Source organism: Podarcis cretensis (assembly GCF_951804945.1).
Source record: "Podarcis cretensis genome assembly, chromosome: 11".
Classification (NCBI taxonomy): Eukaryota; Metazoa; Chordata; class Lepidosauria; order Squamata; family Lacertidae; genus Podarcis; species Podarcis cretensis.
In genome coordinates, this window is record NC_137180.1 from 39,977,827 (window position 1) to 39,997,129 (window position 19,303).

The following is a 19,303-nucleotide window of genomic DNA, read 5'->3' on the forward strand; positions in this document are numbered from 1 at the left end:
GGAAAAAAAGCACTGCAGCTACCTATAATCCTATCTCAGGCACTTTGAAGAAATTCTGTTCCTTGAGGGGGAAGATTCCAGACCCTCAAAGTGTCCCTATTTTCCAGGGACGTCTCTGATTTAGAGAAGCTGTCCTGGTTTTTTATTTGATCCTGGAATGTCCCACTTTTCCTTAGGATGTCCCTATGTGGGAGGGTATGGAGTTATCCGACCGCTGAGCCAAGGAGATAAGTAACTATACAACCTTCAGAAGACATCTGAAGGCAGGGGAGTTTTTTTTTAATGTTTAATGTGTAATTATGTTTTTATATATGTTGGAAGCCGCCCAGAGCGGCTGGGGCAACCCAGTAAGTTGTGTGGGGTATAAATAGTAAAATTGTCATTATGAAATGGGACGTCCCTATTTTCATTGGAGAAATGTTGGAGAGTATGCGATTTGTATGTGATCAAGTAGTCACAGGGAACACTAATCAACAAAATATATTGTTGGAACAAAGGGCTCCATCTCCACAAATACAGGGTATAGGCCTGAGTGAATGTATGTACCAGGATATCATCTTTATGCCACAGCTGCCTAACAATTCAGAACCACCCATTAAGAAAAAAGACTGAAATTGCTGACCAATTAGCCCACTGAGCTTCCAGAAAGAGAAGGTTATACATGACAGCAGCAAATACCACATACAGATGCAGTAATGGCCACGTTTCAAATTTTGAAAGAAATTGAAATAATAAACATTTTGAAAGCATAGCTAGTGACTTCACACAGAGTAAACTGGGGAAAACACTGTCATATTTTATAAATATAATCAGCCCACCAACATGAGTGAGGTAAAATACAAATTGGGTTACGCAGGATAATCCCTGCTAACAAGATTAAATATGCTAGCCCCGTCATTTTTCCGTTTATGTTCATGCTTTAGCGAACGTAGAAGGGGGAAAGTGTATTCATTCATTAATGACTACTAGAAATTAATAGTGCAGAAGAGCAACACGGGAACTTTTTTAAAAAAACAAAACAAAAACAGAACCCAAACGCTTCGTTGATGGTGATTTGTTGACATAGCCTCCTTTGATGCTGTTCAGATATGATACTTCCCTTGCCATCAGCAGCTTAGCTCGGTGGTGCAACCCGTGTCCCACAACTGAGCGCAATATTTGCCCCGGCTGTTGGTGTTAAACAAACGGTATAATGTTCATTGTGTAATTTATTGTATATTTATTGCAATAGTTTATGAATATCATGATTACCAATAAAAAACAAGACTGCCCTATAAATTGCATTTTTTGTTTCATCAAATAGCAGTGGGGGGAAGTGCACAAGATATGGTTTGCACTTGGCATAGTTATGGTTCCTTATGGCATTGCTCCCCCCCCCCACTCGCTACCCTTTCTTGATGATGGTGAGATCAAGAACTAGCTGGTACATTTTATTACTGAGAGATCCTGCAGGTATTTGAACATAGGAACTTCCCCAAATGTACACACTCAACCTCCTTTCTCTAGGAATTATCTAGCGACCTGATCTTTACAATATTTTAAACAGGCATTGGAATATTGGGGGGGGGGATATTTTCCCCCTACTATCCAAAGGAATAATCAATTCACCTCAAATTTACTATTTAGCAATAGCGGATGGAAAAGCAATAGCACATTCCAATAGGCTTCAAGTATACGCCATGTTTTGACTTCCAGCAACTCATTTTGTGTCCGTTTGAATCAGACTGTTTCAGTGAGCAAGTGCTCCTTACAACTCTTTGAAAACAGTAGCAGGGGAAGGAACAGGGTGATGTGAAAGCACACAGATTTTCATCATTATCAACTTCACCTTTAACAACAGGGAATTTCTAAAACTTGGAGTATCAGACTTGCAAGAAACCCATGGCCGGGCTTTTGAAGCAGAGATCCCACATTTGTGGAAATCTGCTGTGCTATGTCCTTCTTTCCCTGCATTTTTAAAAAAGGCATCAAATACTTTACTCTTTCAAAGGCTTTTAAATAATAATTTCTGCTTGTTTTATCGACCAATACATTTTTTCTTTTTTAACGTAAGTCATAGTAGTTGGCTTTCTACTATCCTGAACAACGTCATAAGTCTGATTAACTTGTGCCACTATATTGGAATATTTGTGTTATCTATTCTGCTTACGTAGTTGTGGAACCACAATTAGATATACAGTTGCATGAAAATAAATAATAACAACAATTAGTCACTGAATCAGATATCCATTCATTCCTTAAACAAGATTGAAATGTGAATTAAATGGTGTTCACTACAGAGATATTTTAAACACACACACACATACACATATATATAAGCTTTGCATTTAGAATTGCAACATTTTCCAGTTTCTAGAACCTGAATTTATTAATTCTTTAAATCCCATTCCTACACTGGAGAAAACACAGGTTTAAAGTATGGGGCTATTTGTGTAAACTCTATAAGCAAGTTACTTTTGACCTTACAATCTGCTTGTCTTTCAGCCCTGCAAAGGCTGAGAGAAAAAAACCATCTAACCCTTTTGACTGCAACCCTGTACACATTTACACAGGCATAAGTTTTCACTGAACTCAGTGGTGCTTACTTATGAGTAGACATATATTGGATTGCACTGTGCATGCACAGTTCTCTCCATGTGTGGACCTGGCTCTGAATAAAGATTTCCAAAGGAAAATTTGTTTGGAAAGATAAATTTCCATGGAACTTGGCAGATGTTGGAGGGGGACAGAACATAGTATTCACCAGCTGCTGCCACTGAACAGCGGTAGAGGGGGACAGAGCAACATTCATTTATTTTTCAGTCAGAGTGTGTTGCCTAGAAGCAACAGAGGGGCAAGGGATAGTGAATGTATCCCAGCGAAGACACAACTGCTCCATGCTGCTTTTAATTAACTTTAAACAAAATATAAATAAATGATCATTTCACTAAACCTTTCAGAGATGGTGAAGTGTGTGAAATAACAAAAGCTAAGGAGACAGCCATTGCTTAAAAAAAGAATATTTTTTTTTTATATTTCTTAATGCATTGCTCAAACCAAAATAGCCTAAAAACAAACAAAAACTGTGACTTTAAAATGAGTGAGGGCCTTTTAAGAAAACTGGTCCCTGCCTATTAATGGACCAATTAAAATGTTGCAATCCTACTTTACAAACCTTTGAAGAAACACAATATTGTGTAGGCTGGCCACAGTCTTACAAAATATTGTCATAAACTGTAAAGCCTTTATTTTATTATCTGTTGTTAGCAATCACCACCTCTCTGCTCTTACATACTTCAGCTGAGCTTAGGGACTGCCATATCAACAAACAGCAGAAGAATCAAGCCAGTGTCTATCCATAAATTTGTGGCATGTGAGCTCCACCTACAGGGCAAAGGCTTGAATGAAACTTTTAATGATCGATTAAAAGAGGAGAGTATGGGATTTGCTTTAATGACCCCTGGAAAGACTTTTGCTGAAATGCACTGGCAAACATTACAAGATCAACGACTACATTCTAGCACTAAATTGAGGCTTATGTCTTCCTTTTACTTTTCAGGGGTTTTCCACCCTGCCCTTTTATCATCACAATATCCCAATGTGGTAGGTTTTGTTGGCAACTGTTCCAAGGTCATCCAGCAAGCTTCATGGCTGAGTAGTTACAAACCCAGATTTCCCCAATTCCAGTCCAACACTTGATACCTATTGTACTCAAGACTCTTTACAAAGGCCACACTTGGGCACAATGCTAAGCCACAAACCATGGTTAAGTAAATTGAGTCTGTGCATGAACTGTATGCTTGTGCATGCAGCTTGAGTGCTCCCCCCCCCAGTTCCCCATTTCCTCCAATGCAGAAACAAACCATAGAGGGGCTAGTTTAGCAGTACATCTGAACCAGCACTTGTGGTTTATTTCTCTCAAACGCATGCAACTGGGAACAAGCCATAGCTTCCGATCAGTGCTGGATTTACGTACAAGCTAAACAAGCTATAGCTTAGGGCCCCACTCTCTTGGGGCCCCCCCAAAAAATAAAGGAAGAAAACTGGATGTACATTTCCAAAATATAAGATAAAAAACAAATATAATGGCTTTAGATACCTATTAGGTCCATAAATTACCATATAGCATATATTCAACACAAAAAACAGCGACAATTTGTTGTTGACAAAGGGCAGCTGGACATATAAAGGGCCCCATTACCTTCAGTAGCTTGGGGCCTCATCAAACCTAAATCCAGCCATGCTTCTGATCTGCCTTGACTGAAGTGCAACAAACCACAAGTGCTAATTCAGACATAAACGCTAGAAAAAATTAGGATTTGTTTCCCTGCTGGAAGAATGGAAGAGGAGGCAAGTATCATAGAATCATAGAATCATAGAGTTGGAAGAGACCACAAGGGCCATCGAGTCCAACCCCCTGCCAAGCAGGGAACACCATAAGCAGGAAACACCTACTTGCCCCATGCAAGTAGGGCAACTTGCATTGCATACCGCAACACATATGCAAGTACATTTGTTTATCCATGGTAGAGGGCTTAGCACTGTGCCCAAACAATCCCCAAAACTCCAGTGCTGACACATCAGAATTAGGGTGGCTTCTCGTGTTAAATTTTGTACTTGCAGTGGATAACCAAGAAGAAAATAGATTTGTGTACTAGGATGGGTGGCAAACCGAAGCACAAGTGTTTCATGAAGATCGTACTGAAGTGAGCATCCAATTCTTGGTGTTTGCTGCTTCCAAGGCGCTTCAAACAGAAAATAAATAGTTCACCTATTTATGAGACCTTCAATGTAAGACATGGAGTACAGTGATACCTCGGTTTAAGAACAACCCTGTTTATGAACTATTTGGTTTACGAACTCCGCAAAATTGGAAGAAGTGTCGCGGTTTGCGAACTTTACCTCAGTCTAAGAATGGAAGCCGAACAGTGGAAGGGCTCTGGTGGCAGGAGGCCTCATTAGGGAAAGCACACCTCGGTTTAAGAACGGTTTCCGTTTAAGAACAAACTTCAGGAACAGATTAAGTTCGTAAACTGAGGTACCACTGTATGTCTTTTCTGTAAGGTAAAGGTAAAGGTACCCCTGCCCATACGAGCCAGTCTTGACAGACTCTGGGGTTGTGCGCCCATCTCACTTAAGAGGCCAGGGGCCAGCGCTGTCCGGAGACACTTCCGGGTCACGTGGCCAGCGTGACATCGCTGCTCTGGCGAGCCAGAGCCACACACAGAAACGCCGTTTACTTTCCCGCTGGTAAGCGGTCCCTATTTATCTACTTGCACCCGGAGGTGCTTTCGAACTGCTAGGTTGGCAGGCGCTGGGACCGAGCAGCGGGAGCGCACCCCGCCGCAGGGATTCGAACCGCCGACCTTTTGATCGGCAAGTCCTAGGCGCTGAGGCTTTAACCCACAGCGCCACCTGCGTCTTTTCTGTACCAGACCAAAATAAGCAGTTGCCCTGAAACTCACAATTCTTAGCAGTGCAGAACGGCTCCCTCATGAACAGTCAGAAGCAAACAGCGGTTGTTTTATTTTGTGCATTTGATTTGCACAGGGTCTGACCATTGCACCAGACTTGCTGTTAAGTGCCATCTTAAATATAAGCTGCTATTCCAAATAAAGTACTTAACATTTCAACACTTGCTGATCTAACTTTCAGATGAAATGAAAAATTTGATAGCTATCAGATGTTTGACAAAACATTCCCTGAACCTCCCACTGAAGTCATACACCATGTATTCCATTCTGTGGCTGTTGACACCCCAGACCTATGATTCACTGCATGCTTTGATCAACGCATGCTTGAATCAGCATCCTTGAAACTCTCTCTGGGGAATGTGCTGTATCGCCAGCTTCCAGCACATCTGTATAAAGCAAGAGTCATCTTGAAATAAGATGACATGAAGTTCAGTTTCCAATTACTAAATGAAGTCTGTAGTATGCTGTGACAGGCTTTTCCAAGCATAACAGATACTTCAGTGGCTTGCATAATTAATTATATAAGCTGATAACTATGGCTTATTTGACTAACCCACAATATTTGACGAAGGCACTGTGGAAAGGAGGGCACATTAATAAATTAGATACAAATAAGTGAAATGTTTTAGAGGAAGATTTGAGTGCTGCTACTTTAAAACCAGGTCCTACGCAGCCAGAAGTAGATTCTTCAGAGCTTATTCATTTGATTTAAAGAATGGTCAAACTGTTTGGCAAAACACATTAAATTTTTGTTTTGGTGGAATCAACAGATCCCTGTTGAATTCATAACTCTCCGCCTCTGAGCCTAGTGAAAGGACTGGGAGTTCGGAGGCAGAAATTCTGCTGAAACTAATAAAGGGGGGGGGGGGGAGAGGACACGATCATCTTCTTGAATAGAAGACCATTGTGAATGCCATGTTAGGACAGGAGAATACAGAAATAGTAAAATGTATATTTCTTCTATTTTAAAAGTTTGTCTGCTGATGAAACATGTCAGGAAAAAAGCGACTTAAAAAAAAAATATTAAAATGAAATTTAGAAGGAGTGGATAAATATTTTGACTCTCAGCCTGTGATTTTACTTTTCGTAGAAAAGCTACTGCTTCCCTGTAAATTATGAGTACTTTGATTTTTATATCTTTGATTACCGGTACATATACACACCCTCCAGAGTATACGTAATTGCATTGCCACTGCTTAGGGGGCTAATACAGTTTTCAAATGAAACAGAACTCACTGCTAATATCTAAGAAGTGACATTAAGAACTGCAGCAACCGCTTTTATCACAGCATACTTTTGAGATTAGAAACATTGATTTTCAAAAGATTTAAAGAAGTGATATTTAGGCTGAAGCATACAAAATGCTGAAATTAAACTCCTAGGAAGAACTATACTAAATTTAATTAACAACAACAAAAATAACAACTAAAATAGACTGGGTAAACTTAGAAAGAGAAAATGACTGAGGTACGTACAATACAACGTATCTTAATAAACTGTGTGGCCATGCAACAGATACCTTAAGTATTAAAGCCAAATTGGAACCGAGAGCACATTTAAATAGATCACATATGGTCTAAAAGAACTAGCAGATGTCAAAACAGTGTTTAAAAAACAAAAACAAAAATGCTCTTATGGCAAAACTACACATGACATTCCAGTCACATGTACTTGGATTTATTTTTTATTTTTTACCCAAACTCAATCACTGCATATTTTTCCTAGTCCAAAATTTTCCTAGCCTGCCCCAGCTTGGCCCTGGGCTCACGTATATTGTTTCAGGTGGCTTTTAAAACCATGGCAATTTAAAAAGGTTTTTTGGCTGATCATTTTTCTGGTATACAGTATTGCTGATGTTCTTGTTTTAGTAGCCCTTTAGGAAGTAATTATTGTAATTGATATAGGGTTGTGCTAATCACGCTGGTTTTCTGACTGGGTCAGATATAGGGATTGTGAGGTTTGGGATATGTTAGCCACCTTGAATTTATTTTTAAAATTAGGTGGGCTGTAAGTTTTTTAAAAAAATAAAAACACTCACCAAAAAAACAAGTTAGAAACAGAGCACTGTCTCAAGTACAGCTGTATAAAAATGGTGGATGTGCAATGCTGTGAAAAGCATATTGCACCTGTGATTACTATGGAAGTGTACAAGTTAGTATTTATTGTCTAGTCAATAGCTAGAGGCTGTGGTCTAGGTTCACCAAAACAACGTGAAAGATCTTAGCAAAGCTGGAACAAACAAAAAGAAAACACTGTGATATTCCTTGAGTAAGAGAGACATCGAATCAAAAACTCATAACAATTCAAAGATGCCAAAAAAGGGTGTTACCTGCCCTTCACAAAATTCTGCAAAGAGAAATCAGTACTAGGAAATGTCATAAGTAACATTTTGATTATTTGGTGAACTGTGCTAAGTGTTATGGCCGTGAGAGAAGAGCTTGGGCCTGTGCATGCTGTACATTTCTGCTTAGTATATGCTTTAACATTGTGAAGGTCTCTCAACAGACAGAGAAATGAACAGACTTCTGCAAACACTCCTCTGGCTTCCAGGGCAAGGTATGTGGATTACACCTATAAGCACCCATGTACAACAGGTTAGTATTACCACATGCCAGGCATGGACTCTTGCACTGACACAGCTGGGTCCCAGGTGGGCCCATTCAATCTGTCCAAAAGCTTTGCACACTAAGCACACGAAGATGGTAACCAGTGTGGTGTAGTGGTTAAGAGTGGTAGATTCGTAATCTGGGGAACCGGGTTTGCGTCTCTGCTCCTCCACATGCAGCTGCTGGGTGACCTTGGGCTAGTCACACTTCTCTGAAGTCTCTCAGCCCCACTCACCTCACAGAGTGTTTGTTGTGGGGGAGGAAGGGAAAGGAGAATGTTAGCCGCTTTGAGACTCCTTCGGGTAGTGATAAAGTGGGATATCAAATCCAAACTCTTCCTCCTCTTCTTCTTACTAATTAAAAAGCACCACCCTAACCAGCTCTACCAATAAGATACCTTGTGTCAGTGCACAACTACATGGCAAATGGTACATCAAAGGTATATCCTGGGAGTTTCTTAGCTGTGGCGCTAACTCATGGATCTGGGCCCACTTCTATAATCAGCTAACAGATTATAAAATATGATAAAACATAAGCCAAGCAGATGACATTATGATAATACACTTTATACACACAAGGTTAATAAGCACTTTGCTACTGAGGTCAGAAACACCCAGGTTTTGCTTATTACTTCATAATAACAACTATCTAGAAAAATAAAAATGTATGCTTGCAAATGAGATCTGCAACCAAGTGTTGTAGTGTGGCGTGCTCTCTGTTCAGAATTCCAGCCTCTCCATTTCATTTTTCCTCTCCCACTCTAGACTGCCACATGTTCCCCACTGCTACAATCAGCATTCCACGGCCAATGAGCATGCTCAGTCCTCATTGGGGTCATTATTGCCCCTCACCCTGTGCTGTGTTTCTTCTCCTGAGTAGTTTTTGTACTTCTACAAACTGCAGTGTTCCCACAAGCCTGCTGATATATCCTTTTTTTGTGCAGGCTTGACACTGGTTTGGCTACTTCAGCAATGTCACTCACAGCTTGAACACTGGAAATAGGGGGAACGGTATACATATATGCAGCTACTCAAAAGCTTTCTATGGCAGGGCCAGAGAGAAGAATGAAAATATGAAGAGATGCTCCTCTAAAAATGCTAACCAAAAAAATCATCTGAGGAACGAACTTAAGATCAATTTACTCAAGTGTCAATGGTGGAATATTTGAAAAAGTTACTTTACTATAGTCAAACTCAAAATAATGCATTACCCACCTGCGGCTACTTTTCTTCTCAGTTTCCTTCTCTTTGGTTGGTTTTTGAGCTGTTAGATCAGCATCTTTCTTTAACTTCTTCACAATGCGTTCTTTCATTTGATACTTCTCATCACTATCAATTTCTTCATCTTCCTCACCATATGCACCCTCTTCCTGCCAAGCAAATAGGCTGGTTTGATAAAATATCCATTCACTGCTCTTCATACACATGACAACTTCAGTTCATCACAGGAAGAGTATTTCAAAGACAAAAGACATTGGAGAACACAACTGTCTAAAACAATGTGATACTTACATGAAGAAAAGAGATTTCTAATCATTTTAAGCTCCCCTCAAGAAGTAGTTAAAACTCCTGTTCTATATTATTATTATTGCTCATTATTATTATTCATTATTGTTGTTGTTGTTATTCTATCTTTTCTCCAAGGGGCTAGAGGTAGCAAATGAGTACATGGTTCCACCATCTCCCCATTTTATTCTCCCAATTACCCTGTGAGGTAGGTTAGGCTGATAGTGATTGGCTAAAGGTCACCCAGTGAGCTTCATGGAGCAGTGGGGATTCGAGCCCTGGTCTCCTAGGATCTAGTAGAACCACTACATTGCAGTTTTTAAAATGTGACAGAATATGGTTTCCTCTTCTCCAGCATACTTGAACCAATACTCGAACCAAGCTGGTTCAAAGCAGCATTTTTCTTTCATTTTCCACATCACTATAATCTCATCTTATTCCTCAGCACTGTGCAGATATCCAGATTACAGTATATACAAAGTTGGAGAGCGTAATGGTATTCGTGCACCATCCCACTCAACATCTGTGAGGTATAATTTATGCCTGTGGCTCATATGCAAAAGGGGAGCCCAATGCTCAAAGGCCAAATCCACAGGACCTATACGCCACAAGATCTAGATGTGAAGGACCTACATTCACAGAGGCCTCTCCAGGTTAGTATTTGGTTTTTGATGGCCGTTTATGTAACATGTCATTGGTGCGTTAGTAATGAATTTATAGAGAACTTGTATGCAGAGCATTCTGCTTTATTAGTTGTTCCGCAATGCTTCCCCAATGTTATCACTGTCTGGAGGGGCACTCTTATGCTAAAACAAAACAAAAGCCGGACAAAAGAACACCAACAACCCCCAAAAATCTGTGATATGAAGTTAACAGGTTTCCAGTAGGAAGCTACAAGACATCTGTATTGGATGCTTTAGTTGAGATTCCTGCATTGCAGGGGTTAGACTGGATGACCCTCAGGGTCCCTTCCAACTCTATGATTCTATGATTCTATGACATGCACCAACTGGAAACGAAGCTGTATGCCCGCCCTGTAACTTGTGAAGGTGTGAACAGTATTTAAAGCCCTGCTAATATAATGAGCTTAGGCTCCAATACTTTGGCCACCTCATGAGAAGAGAAGACTCCCTGGAAAAGAACCTGATGTTGGGAAAGATGGAGGGCACAAGGAGAAGCGGATGACAGAGGATGAGATGGCTGGACAGTGTTCTCAAAGCTACCAACATGAGTCTGACCAAATTGCGGGAGGCAGTGGAAGAAAGGAGTGCCTGGCATGCTCTGGTCCATGGGGTCATGAAGAGTTGGACACGACTAAACAACAACTATAATGAGCGCAAATTAACATGAATGCACAATATAAAGGACACCTGGAGGCCCAGCTCATCAGAGTGAGTGGCAAAGCATTAGAGCGATGGAACAGCACAGCCCCTATTCTTCACTATGTGTAAAATTTGAGCATCTGTATACAGTTCTTCTCCACTGGGTAATTTCAGTTTAAACCATTTTGTGCTGTGTACTTTGCATGGACTCAAAGCAGCAGACGTCAACACAAGGTGCTTGTTTTGACCTAAAGGAATCACCCACACCCAGAACCACTGTCCTGGTGGCAACATGTATAAGCTTCAGTGTGTGACTTTCCTGAGAATATTACAACTTCACAGCAAAATGGGCTCCCTATTGAAGTAGAAATGCTACTCACCTCATCCGAGATATCACTGTCATCTGCTTTTTCACTGAAAGGAAATGCAACTTATGTAAGTAGATTCTTCTCTAACGTTACTTGAATTAGCTTAATGAAATAAAAATTGAATTTAAAAGTACACAGGTAGAGATGCAAACCTTTTAAAAAAACAACAACACTGAGTTCCACACATCTACATATGTACCTAGCATACAAAGCAGGGGCAGAAAAACGGTCTAGGGATAGCCCCCTAGATCTAAAAAGCAAGAGTTAGGCAAGTGGACAGGTAGTTGTGAGTTTACGGTAAAGAGATCCAGCCTCCCCCAAGTTGACATAGCTGCTGATTAACAAGTAGTATATTAACCTTTCAATGGCAGGTACTGAGCTCAGATGCGGATCGTCTTTCAGCAAGTCGTGACTGCTTTTGCTTTTTCCTTTCATATTCTAAAAAAGAAGAACATGATGATGAGATGCAGAACAATGAGTAGGGGGGTGGAAAGGGGTCAGGGGGAGAGGAATCACTGTTTTAACCTCACACAAACTAACTGAAAAAATATAGCATCACTCTCCTGTAAAACACATTTGTTCTTATCCTAAGAGGGCTTATAACAATTAATAAAAATCGCACCATAACCAAACTACAAAAGACTAAAATCAAAACAGAATGACTGCAGTTAAATAAATTTCCAATACAGTATTGTTCATTGCAAATGTGCCCTGAAATGAAACAATTGTGATGTGCTGCTTAAAAAACACTGCAGTAAACTAGCAATGTAAACTCCCTCCCTCTGCTGGGGAGCAAGTTCCACAATCTTGCTGCCACCACCAAGAAGGTCCTACCACACTTAAGTCACCACCTCAGACAGAGAGGGGGGATAAAACAAAGTTTCCCTACATGAGCTAAGGCAGAGATGCACAACCTTGTAGCCTTACAGATGTGGATGGACACTAGCTCCAATCAACCCTAGTCAGTACAGCTAAGAGTCAGGGGTGATGGGAATTGGGACTACAACACCTAGAGTGCCACAAATCCCTGAATGATGACATATAAATGTGATCATGATCACATATAAATGTGATCATGTAGAAAAGAGTGGTTTGTAGGTATCAGGTACTAGACCACACAGTGCTTATGGGGGGTCATATTCAGTATAATCAGCACTTTGCATTGAGGCAGAAAACCAATCAAGAGCCACTTGTGAAGGACCAATTCTCTAGCAGCAAAGTATTACAATAATACAACATTTATAAGGATGCATGGTAAGCACATCCATCTCTATATTCATGTTTTATCTGAACTTGGCAGTGTCTTGTATCAAGTGTGATATGTTGGTTCACAAAGCTCTACCAAAGGGGTGGGGAACCTTCAGTTTGCAGGCCAAACGTGGCCTGCCAGGGGTTCAAAGTAGGCCTGAGAGACAGTTTTCCCCGAACCACCCCACCTGCCCCACACTTGATGTCATATGTAACAGTAGATATGGGGCAGGTAGAGATGTGGCAGGCAAAGCATCTTAAAGTGCGCTCCCCATGGGGCAAAGGAAGCAGGCTTTGGCTCAACTGCTCATCATCCACAGGGGAACTTGCACATGGAGCTGATGCCTGCAGAAAGAAGGCTAGACCCAAAGCATCCTGGACTGGTTGTGTGTGGAGGAACTGCAGGAAGAAGGCTTTGAGTGATGGGTAGTAATCTGCAAACCCTGCATGGTGCTCTGAAGTCCCAGTGCCTGGACTTCAAAGCACCCAATACCTGATGTCATGTCAGGTGAACTGTTATGTGGACAGTCTTGCCCACCTGTCAAATCTGGCTCACAAGCCTGGGTTTGATAAGTATCTGGCCTACAGAGGCAAAAAGGCTCCCCACCCCTGCTCTGTAAGGTAAAGGTTCCCGAGAGGAAAGGAACTTATTCAGAAATATAAACAAGCAAAGAAGCGTCACAAAAATATATCGTTAGCCTGTATCTATACCTGGCTAACTCTGTTGACTTCTACTTCTTCCTCTTCAGCTTCTTCTCCAAATGAAAGCAAGCTAAAATTCCTTTAAAAAAAAGGGAGGGGGAACAGTATTATCTTATACAGATTGTTTTCCTGGAAATGACATTACAGAATACTTTTGAACAAAATACCCCATTCAAAGGACTAAAATGTATAGAGCTTTATTGTTTTAACTTCACAGGGTATAAATAAGGGTTTGATCATTCAGTGGCGATATATAAATAGATCTTAGTTTTTGTTCACCATGTTAATATTGAGTTTGTGGAGCCATCACAGGCTATAATTACTTTGTGCCCTTGGATTTTGCTTTCTTCGCTTCTTCAGCTGGTTTCTCATTCGTCAGCTTTTTACTGGTTCTCGGAATTATGTCATCAAAAGGATTAAATAAAACCTAGAAGAAAAATATTTCAGAAACCTTCTTTTAGGACTTCCCATTGTGATAAGTAATCCTGATTTTAAAACCATCCAATCGCTGCAGTAAAACAGACAGCGAAGAGTTACAATGTACAAAACCACCACGCACAGAGACCCAGTTTGCACCACGGTTTAGCGTAACATGCATGAGCTGGAACAAGCCTGAGGAAATCTCACACTGGATCAGAGGCTGAACGCAGTGGCATGAGGGAGAGAAGAACGCATGTTCCCAAACCCTTCACAGCCTAGGACCCTGAACCCACTACATGGTCATCATTAGTTCAGGCCCTGCTCTGTAGAACCTTCACTAATTGTTCCACTCCCTGAATGAGGTCGGAAATTAAATCTCTCTGATAGCATTCAGAGGGTTTCATCTACCATACTTTTCCGTGTATAAGACTACGTTATTTTCTTTAAAAATCATGCTTAAAATGGGGGTCGTCTTATACAAGGGTAGTGAATAGGGTGAACGTTTGATTGGTTGCTACCCTGGCTGTTAGCGGCTATTGTGCATGTTATTGGTAGCTGCATCAATGGGTGGTATTGATTGGCTGGCGCTGTGGCAATTGGACGGGCGATTGACAGCTTCTGCCGGTGAGGGGAGAGACTACAGGCAGATTTTGTGATGTGTGCAGGTGAGCGATTTTCAGCAAACACCCCCCCCCCCCAAAAAAAGCTCAACAACTCTTGGGAAACCTTTGCAAGAGAAACTCAACAACTTCGTGCCATCTCCCATTTTCTTAAGTTTGAGTCCCCAAAAATACATGGAAAAATACAGTATTCTGTATTGCCTTTGGCAGTTAAAATGAGTCACACTGCCATGGGCTACAGTCTGCATTAGCAACCTATGGATTTTTTGTGGAATTGTGCTGAAATGGATTTCTTAATTATTGCCTTTTATGCTTTCTTATGTAATTTTAAGTATATTATGGTTAAACAAGCTCCTTTGGCCTTAGCAAAAGCTGCAAAAAACCCAAATATGTTTCAGTCTTACAATCTTTGGTAACTGATGTAGTTTAATAGCACCCTAAATTTTACTCAGAGTAGACATACTGAAATTAATAGACCCAACTTAATTGTGTTCATCAATTTCAATAGGTCTGCTCTAATTAAAACATAGCTGAATACCACACATAGTCAATTCCAAAACTGCAGGTATTAAATATATGGCTTTTAAAATGATATTACAAATAGCAGACACAGATGCATATTAATAGGCTAAAATAACTGTATAAAATACTCATTCTGATCACTGCTTTGAAATAAACAAAGATACGAATAAATTACATTTAATTGTAATGGTTTGAAGGCAATGAAATATATATTTTAATCCATTTTAGACAACATTAAACTTACCTCAGTACTTTTTATTTTATGTGGGTTGAGTGGTCTTTCATCTGTGTCTGTTTCAACCTCTGTAAGTCGTAACATGTTATATATGGTATCTCCAGTAATCTGTCAAATTAGAAGAGGGTTTTTTAAAGCTTAAATTATTTTCAAAGTACATTCTGGATAGTTTTAGAAAGCTTGTATGTTTTCTGTTAAAAAATCACTATCAGTTTGACAGCACATAAAATAAATTTATACTTTAGATCAATGTAGCCTTTTTCCACTGTGAGAAATGCAATCGGAAAAGGTACACAGTTTACAAAGATACGGGTATGCCAACGCCTGACATAAGAGACATACGGTATATGCTAGGGCTAAGCCAAAACAAATGCATTTAATGGGAGGATCTGTTCCCTGCCTTGCAGGCCTTTTCCCACATGGCCTGGGAGGGTGGGGCCCTGACTGACTCCAGCTACAAAAGCTGAGGCTGCTGAAAACTCTTGGGTTGGGATATTGTTTACAGGGGTTTATTGCTGTTGTTGATATTCATTTTTAGTATATTAATTTTTAGATCGTATGATTTATGTGGAAATTGTTCAATCTGGATGTATATTTTCCAGATGTGTTTTATTTATTGCTTATGACTGCTTTTGTTATGTAAATCTTTTCATGCTGTCAGCTGCCTTGAACATGGCTTTAACTATGGAAACAAAGCGTACAAATAAAATTATTGTGATGAGGGTATCCAAACACCTAGCCCTCCTGCTAATCAGAGACTGCATTTGATGAGTTCTGACAGCTCTTGGTGGATTTTCTTCGCCAAGGTTGCCCCCACAACCAAATTCAGGCAGACAAATAATGGGGCTTGGGATAGAAGTCTTTCAGACCTTTCCAAAGATGGTGTGCTTGTTGTTAAGTTCATCTGCCCGAGCCAAAGTAAAGAAGAACTGGCTGCCATTATCGTGAGGCCCAGCGTTTGCCATGGCAACCAGTCCCCGCCGAATAAAGCGCAACCGTGAGTGGAATTCATCCTGCAAATTAAAGAGGAAGAGCAATTAGTGCACAAGTTTAATCTGCTCTTGTTCATTCCACAGCTTGTCCGTTGATGCACCTCTGGAATACGACATCAAAAACACTGTTTACCGCCAAATCCCAAAGCAATAATCACTCTCATTATCGACAATAGCTTATCTTCCATGGAAAAACTAGACATAATTAATTAACACAATAAAAAAAAATTGTTCCAATTTTAAGGAGTTGTGATATAGATAAAAGTGGTGTCTTTTGGAAGAATGCAAATATTGAAAGTTACATCTGAAGTAACAAGTTCAAGAGGGTCTATCCAAACTAGCAAGTAGGAGGAGCAGTTCTTAATTCTAGAAGCACAACATAATTATTTGTTTCTTTCAGAAACTTTTTTAAAAGCTTTCTCATGGTTATTTGTACTTATAGACAGGAAATCTTGAAAGATGACGATCTGTTCTTCCTTCCAAGCTTGGCGATTAAGTCCCATCCTTTCATTCTATGAACAGCCTACATTTCACTACAATTGTTTAGAATGCCATTTTATATGCAAAGCTCTAAAAACGGACAGGAGCAAGAATTTATTATTATTATTATTATTATTATTATTATTATTATTATTTGGTTGCTTTCCTCACAAAAGTGACCCTAACTAACCCCAAACTTTGACCCAGATCTAGCCACAGGTTAGTCATTTTAGTCCTGCCAGTTTCAATAGGACTCAAATCTCATGTGCTCAAATTATCTCACAAAGAAATAAAGGGAATTAAAAGTGATTAACTATGCAATCCTACAAACTTTTACAAATCCCACCAAGTGCAATGGGGCCTACTGCAAGCTATGTGTGCATGGGGTGGGCAGTTAACTGTAGCTGGGACATTTATTAAATCTTAATCCATTTTAACCAAAGTTCAACAGCAGTGGAATAAGTGGACAATAAAACCCATTGAAAACAGAGGTTTACCTTAAAAGGGGCCCCATAGATAGATTCTCCACCTGACCCAGTACCAGTTGGATCTCCTCCTTGCACTATAAACTCAGGTACAACCCTGTGAAATATTGTGTTGTTGTAATAACCTGAAAAGAAAACCGGCATTAGAGTAGCTAGCATGGACTGTATACCTTTCATTATAAACAGCATTCTGGTTTCTCGCCAAAATTTTATTCCTTCAAAATATCTCCCCTCTTAAAATCAGCTGCATATGCTAATTTTGAAGAAGCTAAAACCCAAACTACCAAAACCACTTAGTTCAGTTACGAAATTTAAAAGGATTATCTTTAATACTGTTAATAAATTCTGTTGTCCACAAATACAGTGGTACCTTGGTTTATGAACTTAATCCGTTCTGGAAGTCTGTTCTTAAACCAAAGTCTGTTCTTAAACCGAGGCGCGCTTTCCCTAATGAGTCCTCTCACCACTGGTGCCCTACCACCATTCAGCTTCTGTTCGTAGACTGAGGTAAAGTTCGCAAACCAGAACATTACTTCCGGTTTTGCGGAGTTCATAAACTGAATAGTTCATTAACAGGACTGTTCGTAAACCGAGGTACTACTGTATTGGCTTGGTTTACTAGCCAGCCTCTCTTAGTCCTCACTACCAGCTCTCCCCACTTTCTCTAGCACATGCACACAGGACTTTGGGAAGAGGCTGAGTTTAGTTCATACTGCAGCAGAAAGGAGAGAAGGAAGGAAAGTGCAGGCGACTTGACTGCTGCTTTACCCCTTCTGCAAACTGCATCCCAAGTGAGGGAAACCCCAACCTCCCCACAAGCCCTCTGCTAATCTCAGAGGACTTGAGAGAGAGGCAGAGTCTTGCTTTAGTTGCATGGAAGTTTGGATAAGAAACAACTGAGGTGATTCCCGGGGTTCTCTGATCCTCCTTAAAACTAAAATGAATCCTCTCTAAACCCCCTGAGCTTATCAGGTGACTTAAGGGGAAGTTGAGGTCGTCTTTCACTTGCATGTAATTTTGGAGATCAAAGAAACATTAAGTGTTTCTCCCATTGTTTATCCAAACCTCCTCCATGCAAGAGAAATGGGTCCACTTCTATTAAGTGGTGTTTCAAGTTGCAGAGTGCTTAGATGAAAGATGGATTTTCATTTTACTTGTAATGCAGTTTGGAGGAGAGGAGCAAATGTGGCCAGCTACATGAGGCAGAGACACTCAACTCTGGGGAGTGACACTGCAGATGCCTGCTGTTATCTTAAAATACTGTTTTCGTATCTTAAAATACTGTTTTTGTCTGTTTTTCTAACTTTGACTCTTGGCTACCAATCAATATGACAGTGGCTGCATTTGGGCATCACGATAAACCATGGTTTATTGTACAAGGAATGAGCCCAGCCTGTCAACCTCCACTCTGCATGCTCATCATTCACATCGCCTCTTTCAGCAAGCCACAAGGAGATTAGAAGTTTTTGCTTCTGATTTCAATTAACCACAGTGTGCTATTACACTCATAAACCTAAACTGTGGTTTACATTAACAACGCTTTGTTGAAACAATCAGCATTAAACAAACCACAATTAACAGAAGACTGTTGGGTTCAGATGATCCGGCAAGCTGTCGTTAATTACAGTCCTCCTCATGGTCACACCATAGGAGAAACTTGCAAGCCAAGGGAGGCCCTAGACTAGTTCCCATCATGCTAAATAGTGGAAAACAGCAACAGACTACAAATAGGTTATTTAATGGTACACACACACACACACACCACTTTAAGGACTAGGCGTTCCTGTAGATGTTTGGTGCCTTAAATTGCATGCACAACGTAATTAGGTATTTTCTGTCTTAATCCTTACCTTCCATGCAAAGCTGAATAAAGTTCCGACATGCTTTGGGGGCTTCCTTTGACCATAACTCAATATCAATATCTCCAGCTGTCGTTTTCAATAAAACCTGTAGAAGAACATATGTCTATTTTACAAATATATACAGTATGTACTCCTAGAAAGTATGGTTTGCATTCTACAGACTTAACTACTTTCCTGGCTGCCACCAGAAATACATCTTGCCTCAGAGGATTGTCTTAGAAACAAGAAAATGAGTAAGTTTTGTGTACAGGTAAAAGATTCTATTACAAGGAGTGGCAACAGTGCCCTTATGGTAGGGGTGGCACTCTCTTCGCAGGAATGGGGAGAGTGCCGTTAGGCAAGCTCTGGGTTGGTGAAACCGACACCACACAGATGAGAGCACACATACAAATACCATTACTAGCAACTTGGAACTCTCCCACCCTTGCCCTCCCCTCAACCAACCCTATTCCAGCATTACAAAAAACGAAGTGGTAATATAAT

At 40.4% G+C, this 19,303-nt stretch overlaps 1 protein-coding gene across 3 annotated transcripts in view; it reads right to left on the bottom strand.

Moving 5' to 3' along the window:
* Positions 1-19,303, bottom strand: part of CWC27 (CWC27 spliceosome associated cyclophilin) — a 116,093-nt gene that overhangs the window by 94,378 nt on the left and 2,412 nt on the right. For all 3 annotated transcript variants that reach the window (XM_079995629.1, XM_079995630.1, XM_079995631.1), the window contains exons 2-10: positions 18,809-18,905; positions 16,971-17,083; positions 15,871-16,014; positions 15,011-15,109; positions 13,528-13,631; positions 13,214-13,283; positions 11,613-11,692; positions 11,267-11,300; positions 9,274-9,428 (exon numbers count right to left, since the gene is read on the bottom strand). In XM_079995629.1, coding sequence (XP_079851755.1) covers positions 9,274-9,428; positions 11,267-11,300; positions 11,613-11,692; positions 13,214-13,283; positions 13,528-13,631; positions 15,011-15,109; positions 15,871-16,014; positions 16,971-17,083; positions 18,809-18,905 — 896 coding nt within the window. The remainder of the gene's footprint in view (positions 1-9,273; positions 9,429-11,266; positions 11,301-11,612; positions 11,693-13,213; positions 13,284-13,527; positions 13,632-15,010; positions 15,110-15,870; positions 16,015-16,970; positions 17,084-18,808; positions 18,906-19,303) is intronic.